Source organism: Mastigoproctus giganteus, chromosome 7, assembly GCF_048544385.1.
Source record: "Mastigoproctus giganteus isolate SK-2022 chromosome 7, ASM4854438v1, whole genome shotgun sequence".
Classification (NCBI taxonomy): domain Eukaryota; kingdom Metazoa; phylum Arthropoda; class Arachnida; order Uropygi; family Thelyphonidae; genus Mastigoproctus; species Mastigoproctus giganteus.
This window is the reverse complement of record NC_143581.1, coordinates 12,552,697-12,574,437: the sequence shown is the minus strand read 5'-3', so window position 1 is coordinate 12,574,437 and position 21,741 is coordinate 12,552,697. Positions and strand designations below refer to the sequence as shown.

Sequence of the window (21,741 nt, the reverse complement as noted above, 5' to 3'; positions counted from 1 at the left end):
ATGTGAAAAATATTAATGATCCCAAAAATGTAATAATGATATAAGGAATATGATAAAATTCATATTATAAAATGCCTGTTATCAGTATGAATGGTTAAACATTAAAGTTTTGGAGTTTTAGTAAATAATGAGCAATCATTACATATATAATACCTAGGATAAGTGTATGATGGATTCAGAATATCAGTGCTGAATAGAAAGTTTAGCAAAATAGAATATCACAACAAATTTTGTCAGGGAACCACAACTGTGATAATCCATTGGAGCCATAATGATTTGTACATTTTTGTCAATATAGGCAGATCAAAAAGAGAAAGTAATATAGTAAGTAGGATTGCAAACCATAAGTAAATTTAGAGGATGCATTGGCAAAAATGTTGGTTCAGACATTGCATGTCGATGTATTAACATATTATAATATTCGAATTATATAATACTTAAATATATACATATATATATAATTTTTTTTTTAACAGTTATGCTTTTATTTTTAGTACAGATTGCCAGACTTCACCAAATTCCAAAGTACTAAATTTCACAACAGCATAAGTTTATGACATTATGGAAACAGAGAAAATGTGCCTCAATTACTCCCAGTACAAAACTCTGTTTTTCAAAAGGAAAAAAATAGAACACCTCTTTAAGGTTACCGTAACCATTACACAATCTACACTTTCCACTAATCTCGAAAGCAGCTCTGACAGCTCAATATTCTGGATTGATAAAACTGCAAATTTACCTTCTAAAGCAACTTCCAACGCCAAGACACAGCAGCCAGCTCGGAGAAGGTCGAACAGAATGTTTATATGCAAAATCTGTGGTGAGGGAGAAAGTGCTAGAAATGCCAAGGTATGAACATTTTGGCTTTTTTTTTTTTCTTTCGTTTATGTATTTGTTAAGTGTATTTGTATTACCCTAGAATTTTTACTGATTTATGCAAACAAAAAAAAAATTAATAGCTTTTTTTTTTAAATAAATCATCCATACATACATTTACTTGTAGTTAATTCTTTCAGTCAGTTTTTATATTTTATCTTTATTTATTTATTTTGATAGTAGATTCTCTGTAAATAAATTTCTGTTCTGTTCTTGAGAAAATAGAGGCCAGTAGAATTTGCATCTTTGTTGTAGCTCTGTATATATTGGATTATGGACACCAACTTTTCAATACCACAGTGCATAATGTGCCGGATATATTTTTCATGGCAGCATAGGCTTTGTTTCTGGAATTTTTGTTATTTTAATACTAAGGGTTGGAGAGATACTTGTGTGAAACCAGATTCCCCCACCCCTCCCCAATACTGAATAGGCCTGACTGTCTTGTACCAATTGTTTTTTTTTTAAATACTAATACTGCTATTACTAAATTAAGTAATACTTATATAATTTTAATATGCTGTATTCTTATTTTATTTCTTTGGTCTGTTGCATTGACCTACAATGCAGCTTTTTGTCAAATTAACTTTTACAGTGTTTGTTTAAATTGTAACAGTTCAAATTCAGCAGTTCCTTAATGTTCCATTATTCTTCTCCAACTGAAACTTCTTAAATGTATGTCCCATGTGTGTTATATATTTCTAGCAGTCTCACAGAAGTGAACATTTTTGGATAAGTTCAAAGTGGACAAAAGTGAACAAGATTTGGATGAATTCTAGGTCTTTGGGCTCAAATGTTTTTTCAGTTTATTTTATACATTACAACAGATGTCTTGCTTTTCAAAAACTAGCATTTGCCATAATGTTTATTAGCATTAGCATTAGTAGAGGCATATGATGCAAGAAAGCAAGCTTATTCAGCATCAGCCAAAAAAAAAAAAAAAAAAAAAAACCCACTCCCATTTCACCCCTCCGTTCGTTCGAAATACCTGTCCAGTTGAGCTTTAAATTTGTTTAGGCTATCAACTCCAACAACAAGTGATGGAAGTCGGTTCCACCAACCAACCACCCGCTGGCCAAAGGCAAATTTCCGCACATCTATCCGACATCCGTCCTTCCTCAATTTGAATTTATGCCCTCTGAGGTGATTATTCTGAGCAAGATGAAGAATCCCATTGGCATTGAGCATGCTCAAACCATTCAAAGCCTTATACACCTCTATCAGATCACCTCGCCGGTGCCTAGTCTCCAGACTCTGTAATTTGCAAAACTTAAGCCTTTCTTCGTAAGAGCAACCCTTTGTTCCATTCACTAATCTTGTTGCCCTTCTCTGTACCCGTTCCAGCAGCTCTACATCCTTCCTGAAATGAGGCCTCCAGACCTGTATACAGTACTCAAGATGTGGCCTAACCATTGCCTTATACAAGGGAATAATCACCTCCTTATCCCTGCTAGAAAAATTCCTGTATATCATTGACAAGACACCATGAGCTACTCTTGCAGCTCGTCTGCACTGCTCAGAGAACTTCATATCTGCCTGCACAATTACCCCCAGGTCCTTTTCATTCTCCACCACTGTCAGTGTAGTACCGCAGAGTTGATACGTTGCTCTGGGGTTACTGTTTCCCATATGTAGTACTTTACATTTGTCAATGTTAAACTTCATTTGCCACCTCTCAGCCCATCTGTTCAACCTTTCCAGATCCTGTTGCAGCAGCATAGCATCAGTAGTGTCCTTAACGACCCTGCCAACCTTTGTATCATCTGCAAACTTGGACATTAAACTTGATATACCATCATCAATATCATTCATAAACACCGAAAACAACAACGGACCCAACACTGAACCTTGAGGAACTCCACTAATAACATTAGTCCACGTTGAGCAGTGTCCATTGATTACCACTCTCTGTCTTCTGCCACTCAACCATCCCCTTATCCATAGCAGCAATTTGCCTCCAATACCACACTGCTCCAATTTGTGCAGCAGTCTTCCATGTGCAACAGTATCAAAAGCCTTTCTAAGATCCAAATATATAATATCAAAGTTATTCCTTGCATCCAGTTCTTTTGTGACTACATCATAGTATCCAATCAAATTGGTCAGGCAAGACCTGCCCTTAACAAAACCATGCTGCGTCTGAGCTATAACTGAATTCTTGTCTAGATGATCCTGCAGTGCTTCTTTAACCAGTGCCTCCATTAATTTACCTGGAACAGAAGTTAAACTAACAGGTCTATAATTACTTGTGTCAGCCTTTGATCCTCCTTTGTGAATTGGGGTTACATTTGCACATCTCCAGTCTATGGGTACCTCCCCTGAGTCCAAAGATGCTCTCATAATTATGGCTAGGGGTTTGCATACTTCCTTTGCTGCCTCCTTTAATATAACTGGATAGATCCCATCCACCCCAGGTGCCTTTTTTATGTTTATCCTCAACAATCTCTCCTCCACTTTCCTCTCAGTTATTACAAAATCATCCAGCTCACTGCCAATGTTTACTTTACCTACATCATTCTCCTTCATGAATAACTCCTCATGCGTGAATGTAGATGCAAAATACTCGTTTAGATTGTTAGCCATCTGAGCAGGATCCTCAACTGTTGAACCATCAATATCCAGTGGACCAATCTGATTCATTCCTTTCCTTCTCGAGTTCAAATATGTAAAGAACTCTTTTCTGTTTTTCTTTGCATCCTTTGCCAAGGATTTTTCGTAGTCTGCCTTTGCCTGCCTAATCTCCTTTGTGACTTGGTTACAGACCAACTTATATCTATCATAGGCTTCCATGTCACCCATTAATTTGTATGTATCCCATGCATTTTTCTTCTCTGCCACATGTCTCATTAGTTCATCTGACAACCATTTAGGCCTAAACCTTGAACAATATTTCTTAGTTGGTATGTAAAGCCTGGTAGCCTCCAAGATTAGTTCCTTGAATGCTTCCCATTTTGAGTTTGCTGTTGGTAACATCATCAGTTGGTCCCACTGTATAGAATTTAAATACTGTCTCAGACCATCATAGTCGCCTTTACGAAAACAAAAACCCTTCCCTTTACCTCTGATGGTAGTTACCTCCTTGAGTAAATCCCACTTCAACACACTGTGATCACTGCCACCTAGTGGTTCATTTATCTGCAGATTCTTAATGCATGAAGAATCACTACTGATAATCAGATCAAGAGTATTGCTCCCTCTTGTTGCCTCACGAACATGCTGATGTAGAAAACAATCATCCAATAAATCCACAAAAGCCTGGCTAGTGTGCGAGTGACCAACCCACAAATTCCAGTCAATATCTGGAAAATATCTGGGAAATTAAAATCCCCCATTATAAGACTCTCTGATTTACTGGCCCACTCTATTTCCCTGTACAATATCTTATTATACTCATCAGAGTCATTAGGCCTATAGCACACTCCTACTCTCAATTTTGATTTCCCTATGCTTATGTCACACCAAACTGACTCGACACTGCCCTGTCCATCGATGTCGACTGGCTTCACTTCCTTGGACTTTATGTGTTTCTTAATTAATAGCATAACCCCTCCTCCCCTCCTGTCCTGTCTATCTTTTCTATACACATTGTATTCCCCAAATTCCAGTTCCGCATTACTTATATCTGTGTGACACCACGTCTCTGATATCCCAACAATATCTGCCTTTGATGTTTTGAGCAATACCTCAAATTCATCAAATTTATTTACCAAACTCCTAGCATTGGTGTACACGCAAGTATATATGCACCTGTTTCTATTCTTAGCTACCCTAACACAACCCATGTGTTTACTTGTACCGCAATGACTACCAGCAGTCTCTGAAATATCCTGCATCTTGTTTTTCAGGCTTCTGCTCATTTCAATAGAAGCAGTGGAAGAATCACTTCCACCTCTGCCAGTGGCTACTGTTAATCTATTAGTCCTTGTATCCCCCCCAACTAGCAGTTTTCCGACCCACCTAACACTGCCTCGACAGCATCAGCAAAAGTTCTTGCACCCTTTCTATTTAAGTGTATCCCATCCCTGTAGAAGCAATCTCTCCTGTTAACAAGTACAGTCCAGGCTGAAAAAAATTCTACCCCTTGAGCCTTGCACAATCCCTCCAGGGCCGAATTGATCGACAAGGCTCTCATCATATACTCCCTCCTATCGTGTCTGGGCAGAATTGCAGACACTCAAGTTCAACTCTAATTCACGGCTTTTTTTCAACAGTGACCTGTACTTGCTAAGTAGTTCCGCCGGTCTCCTACTCTTAATATCATTAGTGCCAACGTGTACAACTATATCACCTTTTGTGCCCTTAAAAGATGATATCCGCTCTACAACGTCATCAACCTTTGCCCCTGGCAGACATACCCTGGTCCTATTCCACCTATCCTTTTTACAAAGCATGTTCCCCGTTTCCCTGACAATAGAGTCACCAACAACTACTAGTTCCTGTGGGACCAGCGCATTCTGCCTAGGGGGCTGCCTCTGTGTTGCCTGATGACCAAGTGCAAGCTCTGGCGTTGATGTGGGCAGCTGAGAGCTTGATGGGCCCCTCAATTTATTTCCTTCGAGGGCATCCACCCTGTCCTTCAAGCTCTCATAAAGGCCCATAACAACGCTGAGTTGTCGCCTGATTTCCTTGCACTCCTTACGTCGTGCACACACAAAGACATCCCCCTTGGCAGTATCATGTCCCGTACCCAACTGCTCCGCAAACATCAAGCAAACAGTGCATTTTAATAGACTGTGATTCAGAGGGCAACTGCCCCCCTCAGTTCTCCCCTGAACCACAGCACTCCCATTAGCTTGAGCCTTTTGCTTTGCTGCTCTGGTCAGAGTCATGATTCCGATTTAATTCTATAAAATTCAAAACAAAAGTTAAATCCTTAAGTTATATCCCAAAACAGTTATGTTATATATATATTTTTTCGGTATCTAGTGTTTTCTACGAGTTCCCTTTATACAACTTCCGTATCACGTGTACCACTATAGTTATGTATTAATTATTTGTTACGATTAAGTCGTTATTTATATATATATAGAGTTAAAAGTACAATTTAATTGACAATAAGTTTATCAAGATTAATAGATTTACTGATTAATTGACAATATTATATTATGCACTATACTAAGCTTATGCTATCGTGTAAAAATGGCGGGAATTCATGAACGGTATTTCTACGGACTCGTAAGTATTGATTAGCTTCCAAATCTCGCTATCTCAATTTAGAATAAACTAAGGATCCTGACTAGTCTATAATCTACTGATAGAAGATAATTTGATATAACAATTGGTTAATAAATCGACTAAATTTGGTTAAAAAAAAAAAGACCTCTCGTTCAATTTGTGACACGTGGATTTGATACCGTTACCGATACTAAGTAATATCTACAAAATCTCTGTCTAAGTTAAACTTTAAACTAAGTATCGTAACTAGGAATATAAAGCTACTCTAGAAAATAAGTTAATATGACAATTTAAACTAATTCCCAACATCATTTTCCAGAAAATATTGGTGGAACCAATATTTTCTGGAAAATGTTTGAGGAGTTAGTAGTAGAAGTGGCATGTGATGCAAGAAAGCAAGTGTATGAGCTTATGCAGCATCAGCCAAAAAAAAAAAAAAAAATCACACCATTCCCTCCAAATCCCTGTCCAGTTCCTCCTTAAATTTATTTAACCTATCAACTTCCACAACGACAGATGGAAGTTTGTTCCAGCAATTAACCACCCGCTGGTTAAAGGCAAATTTCTGCACATCTATTCTACATCTGTCTTTTCTTAATTTGAATTTATGCCCCCTTAGGTTTGTAATCTGAACAAGTGGAAGGATCCCATCAGAATTCAGCGCGCTCAACCCATTCAAGGCCTTATACACCTCAATCAGATCACCGCACAAGTGCCTAGTCTCTAGCCACTGCAATTTGCAGAACTTAAGCCTCTCTTGGTAAGAGGATCCCTTCATTCCCCTCACCAATCTTGTTGCTCTTCTCTGTACATGCTCAAGCAAATCTACATCCTTCCTAAAATGAGGCCTCCAGACCTGTACGCAGTATTCAAGGCGTGGCCCGACCATTGCCTTATACAGAGGGACAACCACCTCCTTTTCCCTGCTAGCAAAATTCCATGATCTGCCCTGGCAGCCTGTCTGCATTGCTTAGAAAACTTCATATCTGACTGCACAATTACTCCAAGGTCTTTTTCATTTTCTACCACCTTAAGTGTAGTACCACACAGTTGGTACGTTTCTCTGGGATTACTTCTACCCATATGCAGTACTTCGCATTTGTCAAGTTTAAACTTCAGTTGCCACTTCTTAGCCCATCTGCCCAAATTATCTAGATCCTGTTGCAGTAGCACACTGCCATTACTGTCGGCGACTCCGTAGCCAGGTGGGAAGGAGCAGCAGTGCATAGCACACGCTTCTTGATTACACCGGGGTTCGAGCCCGTCACCACCATATATGGAGGATGCGGAAAGGTCAGAGAATGACCACTGCATATCCCGGAGCAATATGGCCTTAGTTGCTAATGCTCCTAAAAACCAAATAACAAACTGCTATTACTGTCATTAACAACCCTACCAATCTTTGCATCATCTGCAAACCTCGACACTAAGCCTGATATACCTTCATCAATATCATTGATAAATATACAAAACAACAGAGGACCCAACACCGAACCCTGTGGACTCCACTAATAACATTAGTCCACGAAGAGCAGCACCCATTAATTACCACCCTCTGTCTTCTCCCACTCAACCATCCTTTTATCCATTGTAGCAACTTACCCTTAATACCATTCTGCTCCAATTTGTACAATAGTCTTCCATGCACCACAGTGTCAAAAGCTTTCCTGAAATCCAAATATATGATATCAAAATTATTTTTTGCATCCAGTTCCTTTGTAACAACATCATAATATCATATCAAATTTGTCAGACAAGACTTTCCCTTAACAAACCCATGTTGTGTCTGAATAATTGATGTATTCTTGTCTAGATGATCCTGCAATGCATCTTTAACCAGTGACTCCATTATTTTACCCGGAACAGAAGTTAAACTGACTGGTCTGTAATTACTTGTGTCACCCTTCGATCCCCCTTTGTGAATTGGGGATACATTTGCACATCTCCAGTCCTTGGTGACCTCCCCTGAGTCCAAGGATGCTCTCATAATTATGGCTAAGGGTTTGCTTAGTTGCTTTGCCGTCTTCTTTAATATAACTGGATAGACCCCATCCACTCCAGGTGCCTTTCTTATGTTTAACTTCAATTTCTCCTCCACTTTGCTCTCAGTTATTACAAAATCATTAAGCACCCTGCTACAATTTGATAATCTTCTGCCATTTTCAAACCTTAACTTATCATGTCTGAATGTAGATGCAAAATACTCATTCAGTTTGCTTGCTATCTGAGCAGGATCATCATTTGTGAATTGGGGATACATTTGCACATCTCCAGTCCTTGGGGACCTCCCCTGAGTCCAAGGATGCTCTCATAATTATGGCTAAGGGTTTGCTTAGTTGCTTTGCCGTCTTCTTTAATATAACTGGATAGACCCCATCCACTCCAGGTGCCTTTCTTATGTTTAACTTCAATTTCTCCTCCACTTTGCTCTTAGTTATTACAAAATCATTAAGCACCCTGCTACAATTTGATAATCTTCTGCCATTTTCAAACCTTAACTTCTCATGTCTGAATGTAGATGCAAAATATTCATTCAGTTTGTTTGCTATCTGAGCAGGATCATCAACAGTCGAACTATCGATATTAAGTTGACCAATCATATTCATCCTCTTCCTTTTATAGTTTATATAAGTAAAGAAATCCTTGCTGTTTTTCTTAGCATCTTTTGCCAAAGATTTCTCGTAATCTGCCTTCGCCTGCCTAACCTCCTTTGTGACATGATTACAGACTAGTTTATATCTGCCGTAGGCTTCTGAGTCGCTTGATAATTTATATGCATCCCATGCATTTTTCTTCTCTGTCACGAGTCTCATTAGTTCATTTGATAACCATTCAGGCCTAAACCTTGAACAGTATTTCTTAATAGATATGAAACTTTTAGTAGCATCCACGATTAATTCCTTGAATGCTTCCCACTTAGAATTTACTGTTGGTAACATAGTCAGTTGATCCCACTGTACAGAATTTAAAAACTGTCTGAGACCACTGTACTCACCTTTACGGAAGCAAAAACCCTTTCCTTTACCCCTGATGGTAATTATATCTTTAAGTAAATCCCACATCAGTGCACTGTGATCACTGCCACCTAGTGGTTCCTTTATCTGCAAATTGTTAATACAAGAATGATCACTGCTGATAACGAGATCAAGAGTATTACCCTCTCTGGTTGCCTTTTGAACATGCTGCTGCTGCAGAAAACAATCATCCAATAAATCCACAAAAGTTTTACTAGTGAGTGAGTGACCAACCCACAAGTTCCAGTCAATATCTGGGAAGTTAAAATCCCCCATTATAAGACATTCTGATTTACTAGCCCCCTCTATTTCTCTGTACAATTGTTCATTGTACTAATTCCGAGTCATTAGTCCTATAACACACTCCTACTCTTATTTTTGCTTTTGCAGTGTTTATGTCACACCAAACTGACTCAACAGTGCACTGTTCATCTGTATCAATTGGATGCACTTCTTTTGATTTTATGTTTTTCTTAAGTAACAGCATAACACCTCCTCCTCCCTTCCTATCCTGTCTATCCTTTCTGTACACACTGTACTCCCCAAATTCCAGTTCTGCATTCCTTATATCTGTGTGACACCACCCAACAATATCCACCTTTGATGTCTTGACCAACACTTCAAATTCATCAAATTTATTTACTATACTTCTAGTATTGGTATACATTCAAGTATACATGTACCTATCCCTATTATTAGTTATTCTAACACATCCCATATACCCACCTGTTTCACGACGACTGCCATCCATCCCTGAAACCCCCAGCACCCCTTGCTCCAGGTCGCTACTTATTCTAATAAAGTTGTGCAGGAATCACCCCTGCCTGCGGCTACTTTTAAACTTTTAGTCTGTGAATCCCCCCCCCCCCCAAGCTAGCAGTTTTCTGACCCATCTAACACTGCCTCGATAGCATCAGCAAATATTCTTGCACCCCTTCTATTTAAGTGTATCCCATCCCTGTAGAAGCAGTCTCTCCTGTTAACAAGCACAGACCATGCTGGAAAAAATTCTACCCCTTGAGCCTTGCACATTCCCTCCAGTGCCGAATTGATTGATAAGGCTCTCATCATGTATTCCCTCCTATCGTGTCTGGGTAGAAGTGCAGACACTTTCAAATTTAACCCTGACTCACGAATTTTTTGCAACATTGATCTGTACTTGTTAAGTAAATCTGCAGATCTCCTACTCTTAATGTCATTGGTGCCAACGTGTACACAATATCACCTTTTGTGCCCTTAAAAGATGATATATGCTTTACAACATCATCAACTTTTGCCCCTGCAGACATACCCTGGTCTTTAAACCCAGGTAATTATAAACCACAAAGCATAAAAAGTAACTGAACTGAAATAAACCTTTAAAAGGGGAAACATCTAAAGCAGCTATTCAAAGTGATCTCCATTTTGTGCAATGCAGTATTCAGCTTGATGAATCCTCAATTCCTTGGCATGTTTTATCGTTTCAGGACTATTAATCCTTAAGTAGTCTGCTAAATTTATAATCAACCTATGTGACTGATGAAGGATTAAGGAAGGGATGAACTATTATTAGAAGGAATGAGCAAAACAAATTATTCTTTAAGATAAAATAAGTAAATTTTACCCACCGTTTTGAACATTCCCCTAATTTTTTTCTTTCCAAAAAACTCTCGGGAGCTCTTAGACCCTGCACAAGGTACTCAGTTTCAGCCGCTTCCAAATTAATACACATAGAATAACCCACAGATTTCACATGAACTCACAGAAGATAAACTGAGGACATGAGGTTGGGTGATCATGATGGCCATCATACAGATCCATTCTGACCGATCTGCCGGTTTTTGTACTCCATGTTTAAAAAATCAGAAACATCGTCAGGAAAAGTGGACTGTTGTGTTGTCATGTGTAATCCACATCTTCTGATTTTTCAAGGGATATGTCTTCCAGTATTTCCCACAAACATTCTGCAGAAAATTTAGCTATGCCATTCTTGAAAGCCTTGCTGCTTAAAAAAAAACCCAAAAACAATAAGCTTGTCCCCAAGTCACCACACCAAACATTTTTTAAAGAAATAGAACAGTCTTAAGTCTGAGCCTTTGAGCATTGAGAATTTCTTTTTCTTGAAAAACATGATTTATATGTAAATAAAACATGGCTGAGAAATTGACGATTACGTGGACATTCCAAAATGAGCCACCAGCAAATGTTTTTGAGTTTGTTCATATCTTGCTCTTGTAGAGGCTTACTATAGAATGGATACAATTGCCATTTGTATAATTCCTCTCTGTTCTTGCAGATGAAACACTTGTCCTAACAACCATCTGTCACTTGTGTTGGTGATACATGTACAGCATGCACTATTTGCTCTTGAATTTTTGCAGCTCATTGAAATCTTGCACTACTAGTGTTTACTCTTAATGGTTTCAGCATACTTGTTTCTAAGTCAACTCTCCACAGCAGCAAATGTTTTGTAATTTGGTATTTGTTGAGTTGGAAATTTTTCGCATGTCTGCAAACAGCAGCTATGGAATTCTTATGAACCTCATCATAAATTAAAATTCATATCAGTTAACTTGGAAAAGTAAACAGATTTGCAGTGTCTCCTATATCAGTTTAATGAATGCGGTACTGTAAAGAGAGGCAATTATCTTAGAACCCGAAGCTCAAGTAACAGATGTGTTGACACTGCCAGTATATATGGTGGCACACTGGCTACTCACATCTGAGTAATTGGCATGAACTCATATGGTAGAACAACAGCAGCAAACATTTTGTGATTTGGTACTCATCAAGTTGGAAATTTTTTGGTATATCTGCAATCTTAGTTTTAGTAGTGGCAAGAAAGTAAGTTTATCCGGCATCAGCAAAAAAAAAAAAAAAAAAACCCTTCCATATGAACTGGCCATCTCTTCTAACAGTTTGTCTATATCTTCCTTGAATTTATTCAAACTACCCATTTGCAAATCACCAGATGGAACTGGTTTCAACAATAAACTACCTGCTAGCTGAAAGGAAATTTCCATCTATCATGCAGCCATCCTTCCTCAATTCGAATTTGTCACCTTCTGTGTAGTCTGAACAAGAGGAAGAATGCCACCAGCATTGAGTTTACTCAATTCATTCAAAGCCTTAACAATCAGATCTCTTTGCAGCAGTTTGCAGAACTCTAGCATTTACTGGTAAGAGCACTCCTTTTGTTACCCCTCACTAATCTTGTTGCTCTTCTTTGCTCCCATTCCAAGGGATTCAGATCCTTCCTAAAATGAGGTTTTAGACCTGTGTGCAGTACTCAAGATGTGGCACTAACCATTGTCTTATACAGTGGGATAATCATCTCCTTATCCCTGCTGGAAAGATGCTTGTATATCATCGACAGGATGACTCCATGAACTCTTCTGGCAGTTTGTCTACCTTGCCTAGAGAATTTCATATCTGACTGCACAATTACCCTAAGATCTTTTTCATTCTCCACTGCACTGAGTGTGGTACCACATAGTTTGTACATTAATCTAGGATTACTGCCACCCATATGCCATACCTTACGTTCATCGATGTTAAACTTTATTTGCCACTTCTCAGCCCATCTGCTTAATTTTTCTAGATCTTGTCACAGTAGCATACCCTGATTACTGTCATTAACCACTCTATCACCCTTTGTATCAACTGTAAACTTAGAATTAAGCCTGATATGCCTTCATCAATATAATTAATAAATTTAGGAAACAACGAGCATAGTTCTGAACCTGGAGAAACTCCACTAATAATAGTAATCGAAGAAGAGCAGTGCCCAGTGATAATCACTTTTCATCTTCTCCCACTTAACTGTCCCTTTGACTATAGCAGTAACTTGTCTGTAATGCCACATTGCTTCATTTTCTCTTTTTTGGAAATATTTTACACAGCCATATTTTTACAGCATCAATTTGAATAAAAATGTTTTGCCATTTTATAGGGGGCTTCGCCCCTGCTCGCTTTGCTCACCAACCCCCCTCGCACACATTTTCTCTGTAAAATGTAGAGGTATGACAGAGTAAGTCGACTCTTTTATATGTAAAATACACACCTGTCAAAATGCACTGATGTTCTTCCTTCCCCTTTTTACTCTCGTCCTTCAGCAATCTCCCTAACTCATGCTTTTGTTTTTTTCTTTTGTTCTCCATCAGGAAGCTCAGGTGACCCCTGATGGAGAGCAGCCAAGAGTACTGTGGACAGCCTGGCTCACTTCCCAGTGGTGGCGGCAGATAACGTGGAGTCCCACTAGGGCCCTGCAGTCAAGAAGCCAGCACAAACAACAGAACCCAACTAAACTACACATGCAATACACACCACTTTTCTGGCTTTTACAGAGGTTCTGTATTCATCACAAGAGTACTGATGGCACAGGTGTGGGAAACCACAGGTGGTGCCTTATTATCCAAACACTGATCGACATCTAATCAGGAAATAACCTATGTAATTGTTTACTTGTGTATTTGTAGTGACTTAATTGCCCTGCCCACTTGTACTATGTGACCTGCATCCCTCTTCTCCCATTGGGGCTACTCCACCATGCGGCATTCTCAAGGTGGAGTAAATATCACTATGTAATTATTTACCTGCATTTGCATAGGTCATTTAGGAAAAGGTCTTTTGCTTCGGGTTCCATAATGCATGAGGAATATTGTTGTATCTGAAAGAGCAGGACTAAAATTATTTATATTTACGAACTATACAAATATTTAAAATATTTACAAACTATGCAAATATTTAAAATATTTACAAAATACTAAACTATTTACAAATATACAAACTATATCGGGTCCCTTCATCAGCTGACATTACATTGGAACCTCAAATGATGCTGTGCATGGTTCATGTATTAAGGAGTGAAGCATGTGCATGAGGTTGGTGAACATTATGGAGGCAGTTGTCTTTCAGTGGAGGATAACAATGTAATTATTTACTTGCACATTTGTAGTGATGTAATTGCCCTGTCCTCTCTCCCATTGGCTTGAATAAATATCACTAGGAGGAAAACATTTTTAATGTATAGAGAGAGATATCTTGGAAATAATGACATAGACACATTTGCAGGAACTTTTTTCTTATTTTTAGCTGTAGAGTATGATCCTATTTGTTTTGTGCAATCTGTAAGCACCCAAACTGGAGAAAATTGGATAAGGATAAGAGTTAGAGGGTAGGTTATAAATTCCTACTCTTCAGAATGGGACTAACCTGGGAGGTGGAGTCACTCAGGAGCTTTTTTTTGCTATACTAACCTATTTATGGCTTCTTTAATGAAAGAGTTTGGGCAAGCTGTTAAAGTCTAATGATTCAAAGTCTGATAGGATGATAGCAACTAGCCAATGTTATTGAAAAGGATTTGGGCTCTTTTTTTTTTTTTTTTTTTTTTCAAATATGGTCTGAAAAATAATAACTAAGGTTTAATGCTTTAAATGTAAGGTCTTACACCTAGGGAACAAAAACCTAGGTGTAACTTGCTTTAGAAGAGCAGTTAAAGATGGTTTTAGACAAAAAAAAAAAAAAAAAAAAAAAAAAAAAATTTAAGGTTCACAATTAAATAGAAGTTTACCATGAAGTGTAAACAGGCTGCCAGTATGGCATGTTGTATTTTATAAATGATTTATCAGACTTTTTGCAAGTGGGGTAGTGGGAATTATTTCTCTATCCATTGAAATTCAGTATTCCATTTTCTGGCAGTGTTTAGATAACAAACCAATCTGACAAACACCTGAGAATAGGCAAATTTAGTTTTTGGTTTGGTAATTTCATGTTAGAGCTGACTATGGGGGTGGAGATCCCACCTCGAAGATGAGTTTTGACCCCACTCCAATGATAATAAGAAATTTATTAGATGGGGAGTTGTCTAATGCTACTCATGAATGAGATAAGCAACTCATTCATAATAAGCAATGGTTTACTTAGTTTCGCAGTTTGTTCATGAAGCAATTAGACTGAAGTAAAAATTCACTAAACACATTTGTTGTGTGGTTAATATGCTTATCATTTGCAAACATCGACACAGCAACTTTCATCCATTTGCAATTTCTCGTATGCTGGCTAAAATAAAATTAAGTAGCCCTGAAGACTGGCTTTTCAAAATGTATACACAAGTTATCATATATTATGAAATGGTTGTATTGTCAAAGACATTTAACGTTGGGACTTTGTTGAAGCAGTTGTGTGAAATGTTTTACTTTCCCTTCCAAAATATACTGCATGGTATACTGCATGGTACTGTATATTTTGGAAGGGAAAATAATTTTATTTTTACTGTACTGTACATTACTCCCCTCTTAAAAAAAAAAAAAAAAAAGAAAAGAAAAGAGAATTGGCTTGTCATTAATTAGTGATAGAGGAATGAGTGTTTGGGTTTTTTTTTTTTTTTTTTTTTTTCAGAAGCAGAAAATAGTCTTGCATCATTTTGGCCTGCTAATACTACTAAACTACCCATTTCATGGTAATCAGTTCCAAAAAACATTAAGAAATATACTACTTTATAAAAACTCTTACCCTTTGACAAAACCATGTGAGTTGATAATATTTATTTTAAAACATCATAGCAGTGATTCACAAATACTTTGAATCTACTTATTTTAAAATACCTTTGTATTCACCATTTTAGAGTATAAGTTCCTTTTATCCTACAATTTCTTCTTGCTTATTGCATTCAGTTATTTGTAATAACATTCACCTTTGGAGTAGTGGAAAGAAATGTAACATGAAATTGGCTTGCCAAATATTTTAGATAAATACTTAAAAATGGAAGATTCGATAATCGAATTATGAAAATCAGATTAAGAATCCCTCCCCAATGACTATCCTTGAACCATGAATATCAGTAAGGTATTCTATTGTCCTCAGGAGACTGAATTGATCCTGTCAGAATGATTTTAAATGTTTTATAAAGTAAAAATATTTTATCAAAATTAAAATGGATATTTCTAATTATAGGGTAGGATACCACTTCAGAATTTGAAACAAAATCTAGTGATTTGAACGTTTGCCCCTTTTTTTTTTTTTTTTTTATGTAAACCCCAAACATGAGAGGTATTAGAACCTATAGTACTTAGTACCATGCTTGGGTCAGAGGTTGAGAAGACTAAAGAAGATATTTGTTGACATTGGACTTGAACTTCTGTAGACTGTAATTTTCAGGAAATATGTATGAAGGAAGGTTGTTCCAGAAAACGGCAGTTGAATGAATAAACGATGAATATGAAAAGTTGGTTCTGTGAGTTTGAAGTTGGACAGTAAATGGATGTTGACTGGTGGCGGCACATGTTCGGACTGTTTTGAAAGAGAGAGAGCGGGAATTATAGAAGCCAATTCAGAAGAACAGTGCCCATGGAAGTATCTGTAGAAGAGGCATGCAGCAGAAACAGTATGTCTATGAGACAGCGAGTGGAGAGACTTTGTTAGAGATGAATCATTAATTAACCTAATTGCCCTCTTCTGAATGGAATCAAGAAGCCTGAGAGAGGTTTTGGGGGCACCACCCCAGATGTGGGAACAATATTCCATGGCAGGGCGGATTTGCGATTTATACAGAGTGAGCAGCTGTTTGGAAGAAAAGTAACGCCAAGAGCGAAAGAAAAAACCAAGTTTTTTAGATGCAGAGGATGCAATATTTGTAATGTGATTGTGCCAAGAGAGATTAGAAGTCAGGGTAATCCCCAAAAGAGATATATCATTTTGCCTAGAAATCGGAGTGTCACTAAAAGATAAGCATAGGAGCAGAAGAATCCTTTTTGCGAGATATAAGACAAGACTGAGTTTTAGAAGGGTTGAAATCAACTAAGTTGTCTTTGCCCATTGGAGAATTACCTGAAGATTGGCATTTAAGGAATCGGTAGCAGATTTTCGAGAAGTTGAAGCTGATTGAGCAGGGTAAGGTTTCTCAAAATGGAAAGTGGAATGCAATGTGCTATCATCGGCAAAACTGTGGATAGGATTTCGTCAATGGAAGAAGGTCATTAATTACAAGAGGAAAAGAGTGGGGGAAAGAACCAAACCTTGGGGGACACCGGCATTCGTGGAGAAGTTAGAAGACTGAGAGCCATCTACCATCACCCTCAGTGAGCGATCAGAGAGAAAACTGGATAACCAATTACTAAAAACAGTTGGCAAACCATAAGATAGAATATTGTTTAGAAGACCTTTATGTCAAACACGATCGAAAGCCTTTGAGATGTCAAGAGCAACTACTTGTGTTTCACCGAACCTTTCCATTGAATTAGTCCATAAATGGGTAACATAAGCCAGAATATTACCAGTGGATAGACAGTGACGGAATCCATACTGACGATCATTGATCAGGCAGAAGGTTTCTAGGTAGTTTAAGAGTTGGCGGTTAATTGATTTCTCCATTACTTTAGAAAGAGTAGAAGTAATTGCAATGGGATGGTAATTGGATGGGAGGGATTTGACACCCTTTTTAGGGACTGGCTGGATATGAGCAAATTTCCAAGTAGAAGGAAAAACACCTTTGGAATAAGAAAGTGAAAAAATGCGGCAAGGAATAGGAGTAAGTTCAGGAGCACAGGTTTTGAGAACAAGTGGAGAAATACCATCGGGACCTGGAGCTTTCTTAGCATCAAGATTCGTCAAAATCCTTCCGACATCCTTTTGATGGAAGACCGCAGGAGGCATTGAATGGAATGTGTTTGGAATGGCGGGAGGTGGTTTACCAAGATCATTAATACATGAGTTGGAAGAAAAATGGGATGCTAGCAGGTCAGTTTATCCTTGGCTGAAGTGACAACAGAAGCCAGCTGGAGTTGTGAACATTAAAATCACCAAGGAAAATTACCTCACTGTTAGGAAAGTTGGACTGGAGAAAGTCAAGTTGCAAAGAGAGGAAGTCAGAGCTCCAAGTGGAGTTGGGAGAACGGTAGAGACAACACAATTTGACACAATGAGGTAGAGAGATTTTAAGCCAGAGAAGATTCAAAGAGAGGAGATTCCAAATTGCCAAATCTCTGACAGGGAATATCAGAATGGACATATGCACAAGTACCACCTTTGAGGCGAAAGGAATCATACAGCGAATAATTTGGGCATCTGAGATGAGCAGTATTTGAATCAACCGATAACTGAGATTCTGTCAGAAAAAGTACATGGGGTTTGGCAGACTGCAAGTGGGAATGGACATTGTTGAGATTACAATTGAGACTACGTATATTTGTGAAATGAATTAGGAAGTGCTTGGGAAGTTTAGATAAGCAGATAAGCTTGCTCTATAAGTTTGAAAATTAATGGTGTATTCAATAGTAAGAAAAAGTGGGTGGGATATGCTGTATGAAGTAATGAAATTTTTGGATATGGTGTACACACGGTAAGAATATACCCAGATCTTTGACATAACGTGGCCTCGACAATGCTCCCTGCATACACACTACTCGGACTCCCTCCAGTCACTATCTGGCAGAGTAGAGGTAGCATAATTATACACTAGCTGATCAGGAAGCCTCCTAGAGAGTTACCAATAGGTTCGGTCCAGTGTACTAACTAGCGGCCGGCCTGCGAATACCGTTTTAGAGCTGTACCCTTGAAATGTAAGGAATATTGGATCTTGCCATGATGTTCATCATAACTTCAAAAGTTATCAATCATACTGCATGATGGAAGAGATAGGGAAGGGTTGACCGGAATTTAGCTCTAGAGACTAATCATGGGTTCCACCACTTCAAGCCTCCAATAAGCAAAGTGGTGGTATTGCACCGGTTGATGAGTCATCTACCACCTAGTACTGCCTGGTAACGTAGTGGGGCGGCATTCCTCCATGTGGTGTGGGTGCCACACCTCGAACCCTGCTTACGTTGGTTCACACCTGGGTGGTCACCCACCATGTACTTGTGCATGGAGGTTATACCCAGGATTACTAACAGTCCCACCATCGTGAAGGTCTAATTAGCAAAAAAAAAAACCTTGATTATATTTTGGTGTATTCAAAAAATTAACAGTTTTTTAATTCATTTATTGTGATTTCTATATGAATGTTATTTGAAAACTTTTTTTTTTTTTTTTTTAGGACCACATCAAAGCAGTGTTATTTCCAGAAATTGTTCAAATCTTTGCCTATCCACCAGACATGGAAACAGTATTCATGTGTTCACTGTGGACTGATTGCTTAGAAAAAGCACATGCTGTTTACATCTCAAAGGATGATGCAGAATGTGAGTTAACAGTTTCTGGGTCAGAATCTGCTGTTGCATTCACAGTAGAACAGATGCAAGAACTATCAGATGTGCACAAACTATTAAACTGTAATTCTGATTCTAATAATGTAAAACTGAAAGTTGTGGAAGATATTGATTATCATATGAAAGAGATATTATTAAAGCACACTCAATTTAAAGATGGTGATATACAGTATTCTGCTTTCCATCCTCTTATAAAGCAGTTGTTGTTTTCATGGTTAGTGAAGGCTTATGAGGAACACAAGGAAAATTCATTCAGAGAGACAGATAATAGCATTTTATATTTACCTCAAGATTGTGAGATCCAAAAACAGACAGCATCTGATGTGTCTATAATTATCATAGATTCTGATCCTGAGGAAGAGCCTCAACATAAAACAGATAAGGAAAAAATTGAATGTATAGATCTAAACAATAGGTGCCAAAATAAAATTGGAGATGATTTTATTCCTTGTACTTCAAATTCCAATATTAATTCAGAAAACACAGTTCTTTCCAGTCCAGAAGTTGAAGTTCTAACTGTGGTGAAAACAAAGAATAATGGAATTAACTGTAAGCCTCTTTCCATAAATGAAAAAATTCAACAGCGTCAGTCCTCACCCTTTTATTATAGAGGTAAACTGTTCCCTTCAGTATGTGATCAGCTTAAGGCATCAGCATTGAATAGTCTAAAACTGCAGAACAGAAGACTCCGGCCAGTAGTTATTGATGGCAGTAACGTTGCTATGGCGTAAGTAACATTTGTCATTTAGCTATAGTTTAATTTGTTTTTCATTATTAAATAAAATATTTTCTATATTGTAATTACTCAATGATTGCAATTAATTATTTTCATTAGTTTATGTTAATGCATCATTAATGCAACTAGCATGTCTAAACTTTAGGATAAAATATATAGAAACAAATTTGAAAACTATGGATTTCTGAATGTGAAGGAAGGACACATGGAGACGTACATAAATTAACAAGACTGTAATGATTGTCAGTATCTGTCATTTTGTTCATTATTCTAAAGAAAGAGCATGTTATTTTGGGCTGTAGTTTTGGTAATTTCTGTAGTTCTGTATATTAGTCTTATGTGATTTTAGAAAGACATTGCATAATGAAATCTAATGAAAGATGAAACTAACATATATCATAAAATGCCCTTCTCCGTTCATTTCTTCTGTATATTAATTCTTGATTAGTTGGGAAGCATATCAATGAGTTCACACCACGTGATGTATGGACCTCACTGACAAACAAGCATTTTGTGTTTCCATGTCTGAATTTCATGAAAAGATTGGCACATAACAATGAGTTAAAACTTAGTGTGTTAACTCATTTGCTCAAAAGATGAGAGACCTGCTCAGTCTTTTAGTTACTGCTGTGCAGGTTATGCACCACAGAAAAGCATCTAATCAGAGGGGGCACCATGAAGAGTTTAATATTTTATAAATTTAAGTTTATAAACTTAAATTTATAAACATTTATAATAATAATGTTGAGGCTTATGCCCTAAATGCTTTATAATTTATTTGTAGTTTATAAATCTTGTTTAATTTAAAATTTAAACTAGAGTGATTATTCATGTTTCTATTTGATTATTCCTATTATATTATCTAAAACTTGGTTTTTGATAATTTTTTTTTTTTTTTTTTTTTTTTTTTGTTGTAAGGTGTTGAACAAAATGTTTTTTTTTTTTAAATTCCAAAATGTATTTTATGTGTTCATTGATGATTATTATGAAATATATTAAAATAATTCTAAATTATAATTCTTTTTTTTTTTTTTGAGTGGTGAAGCACTGATAAGACAGTACAAAAGTGCCTCAGAGGCATGCAGCATTACTGCTGAGCAGTCAAGTAGTATAAGATCATTTAGCAAAACCTTTACTAAACCATTCATTTATGGGGAAAACTGCTGAAACAACAACTTAAAATCCCATTATTCATTTGTAAGAGGTATGCTAAGTAATTACATAACCAGACTTTCCACATTATCAAATACATGGACATAGTGTATAGTGTTAACTGTAAAGTGGCTCCGGGGGTTCCCCCAAACTCTGCATCAGGCAATGTGATGAATCTGTAAAGGCCAGCTTTATGTAGATTAGTGAGTGTTTGTGTAGTATGGGGTTGTGTTGTTCATCCGGCCTCTTAGCCTAGTGGCCTGTGTTTTCACACAAAAACCTGTAGTTTACTGTCTAGCACCATGGGGAGGCAGGCCAGGCAGTAGGGAGTATGAAAGGATGAAAGGACTGGCAGGGCAAACCCTGTGGTAGCCAAAGCTACAGACAGGGAGAGCCCAGTAAAAATAAAATAAAGGTTGAAAGTGATAGTGGGAGCGGGGGGGTTAAAGTGGTAGAGAGAAAGAGGGGGTAGTAGTAGAGGTGCCCTCCTAGTTGAAAGGGAGGGAAAGAAGAGGATCCCCTGGGGTAGAATGCCCATCTTGCCCCAGTGGTGGGGGATGAGGAGTAAGAGAAAAACCAACCCAGGTGGTAGAAATGAAGAATC

At 37.7% G+C, this 21,741-nt stretch overlaps 1 protein-coding gene across 2 annotated transcripts in view; it reads left to right on the top strand.

Annotated features, from left to right (window-relative positions):
- LOC150082526 (uncharacterized) overlaps positions 1-21,741 on the top strand; it is an 88,522-nt gene that overhangs the window by 29,923 nt on the left and 36,858 nt on the right. For both annotated transcript variants that reach the window (XM_090378665.1, XM_090378664.1), the window contains exons 3-4: positions 500-849; positions 19,078-19,976. In XM_090378665.1, coding sequence (XP_090234791.1) covers positions 562-849; positions 19,078-19,976 — 1,187 coding nt within the window. In that variant the 5' untranslated portion in view covers positions 500-561. The remainder of the gene's footprint in view (positions 1-499; positions 850-19,077; positions 19,977-21,741) is intronic.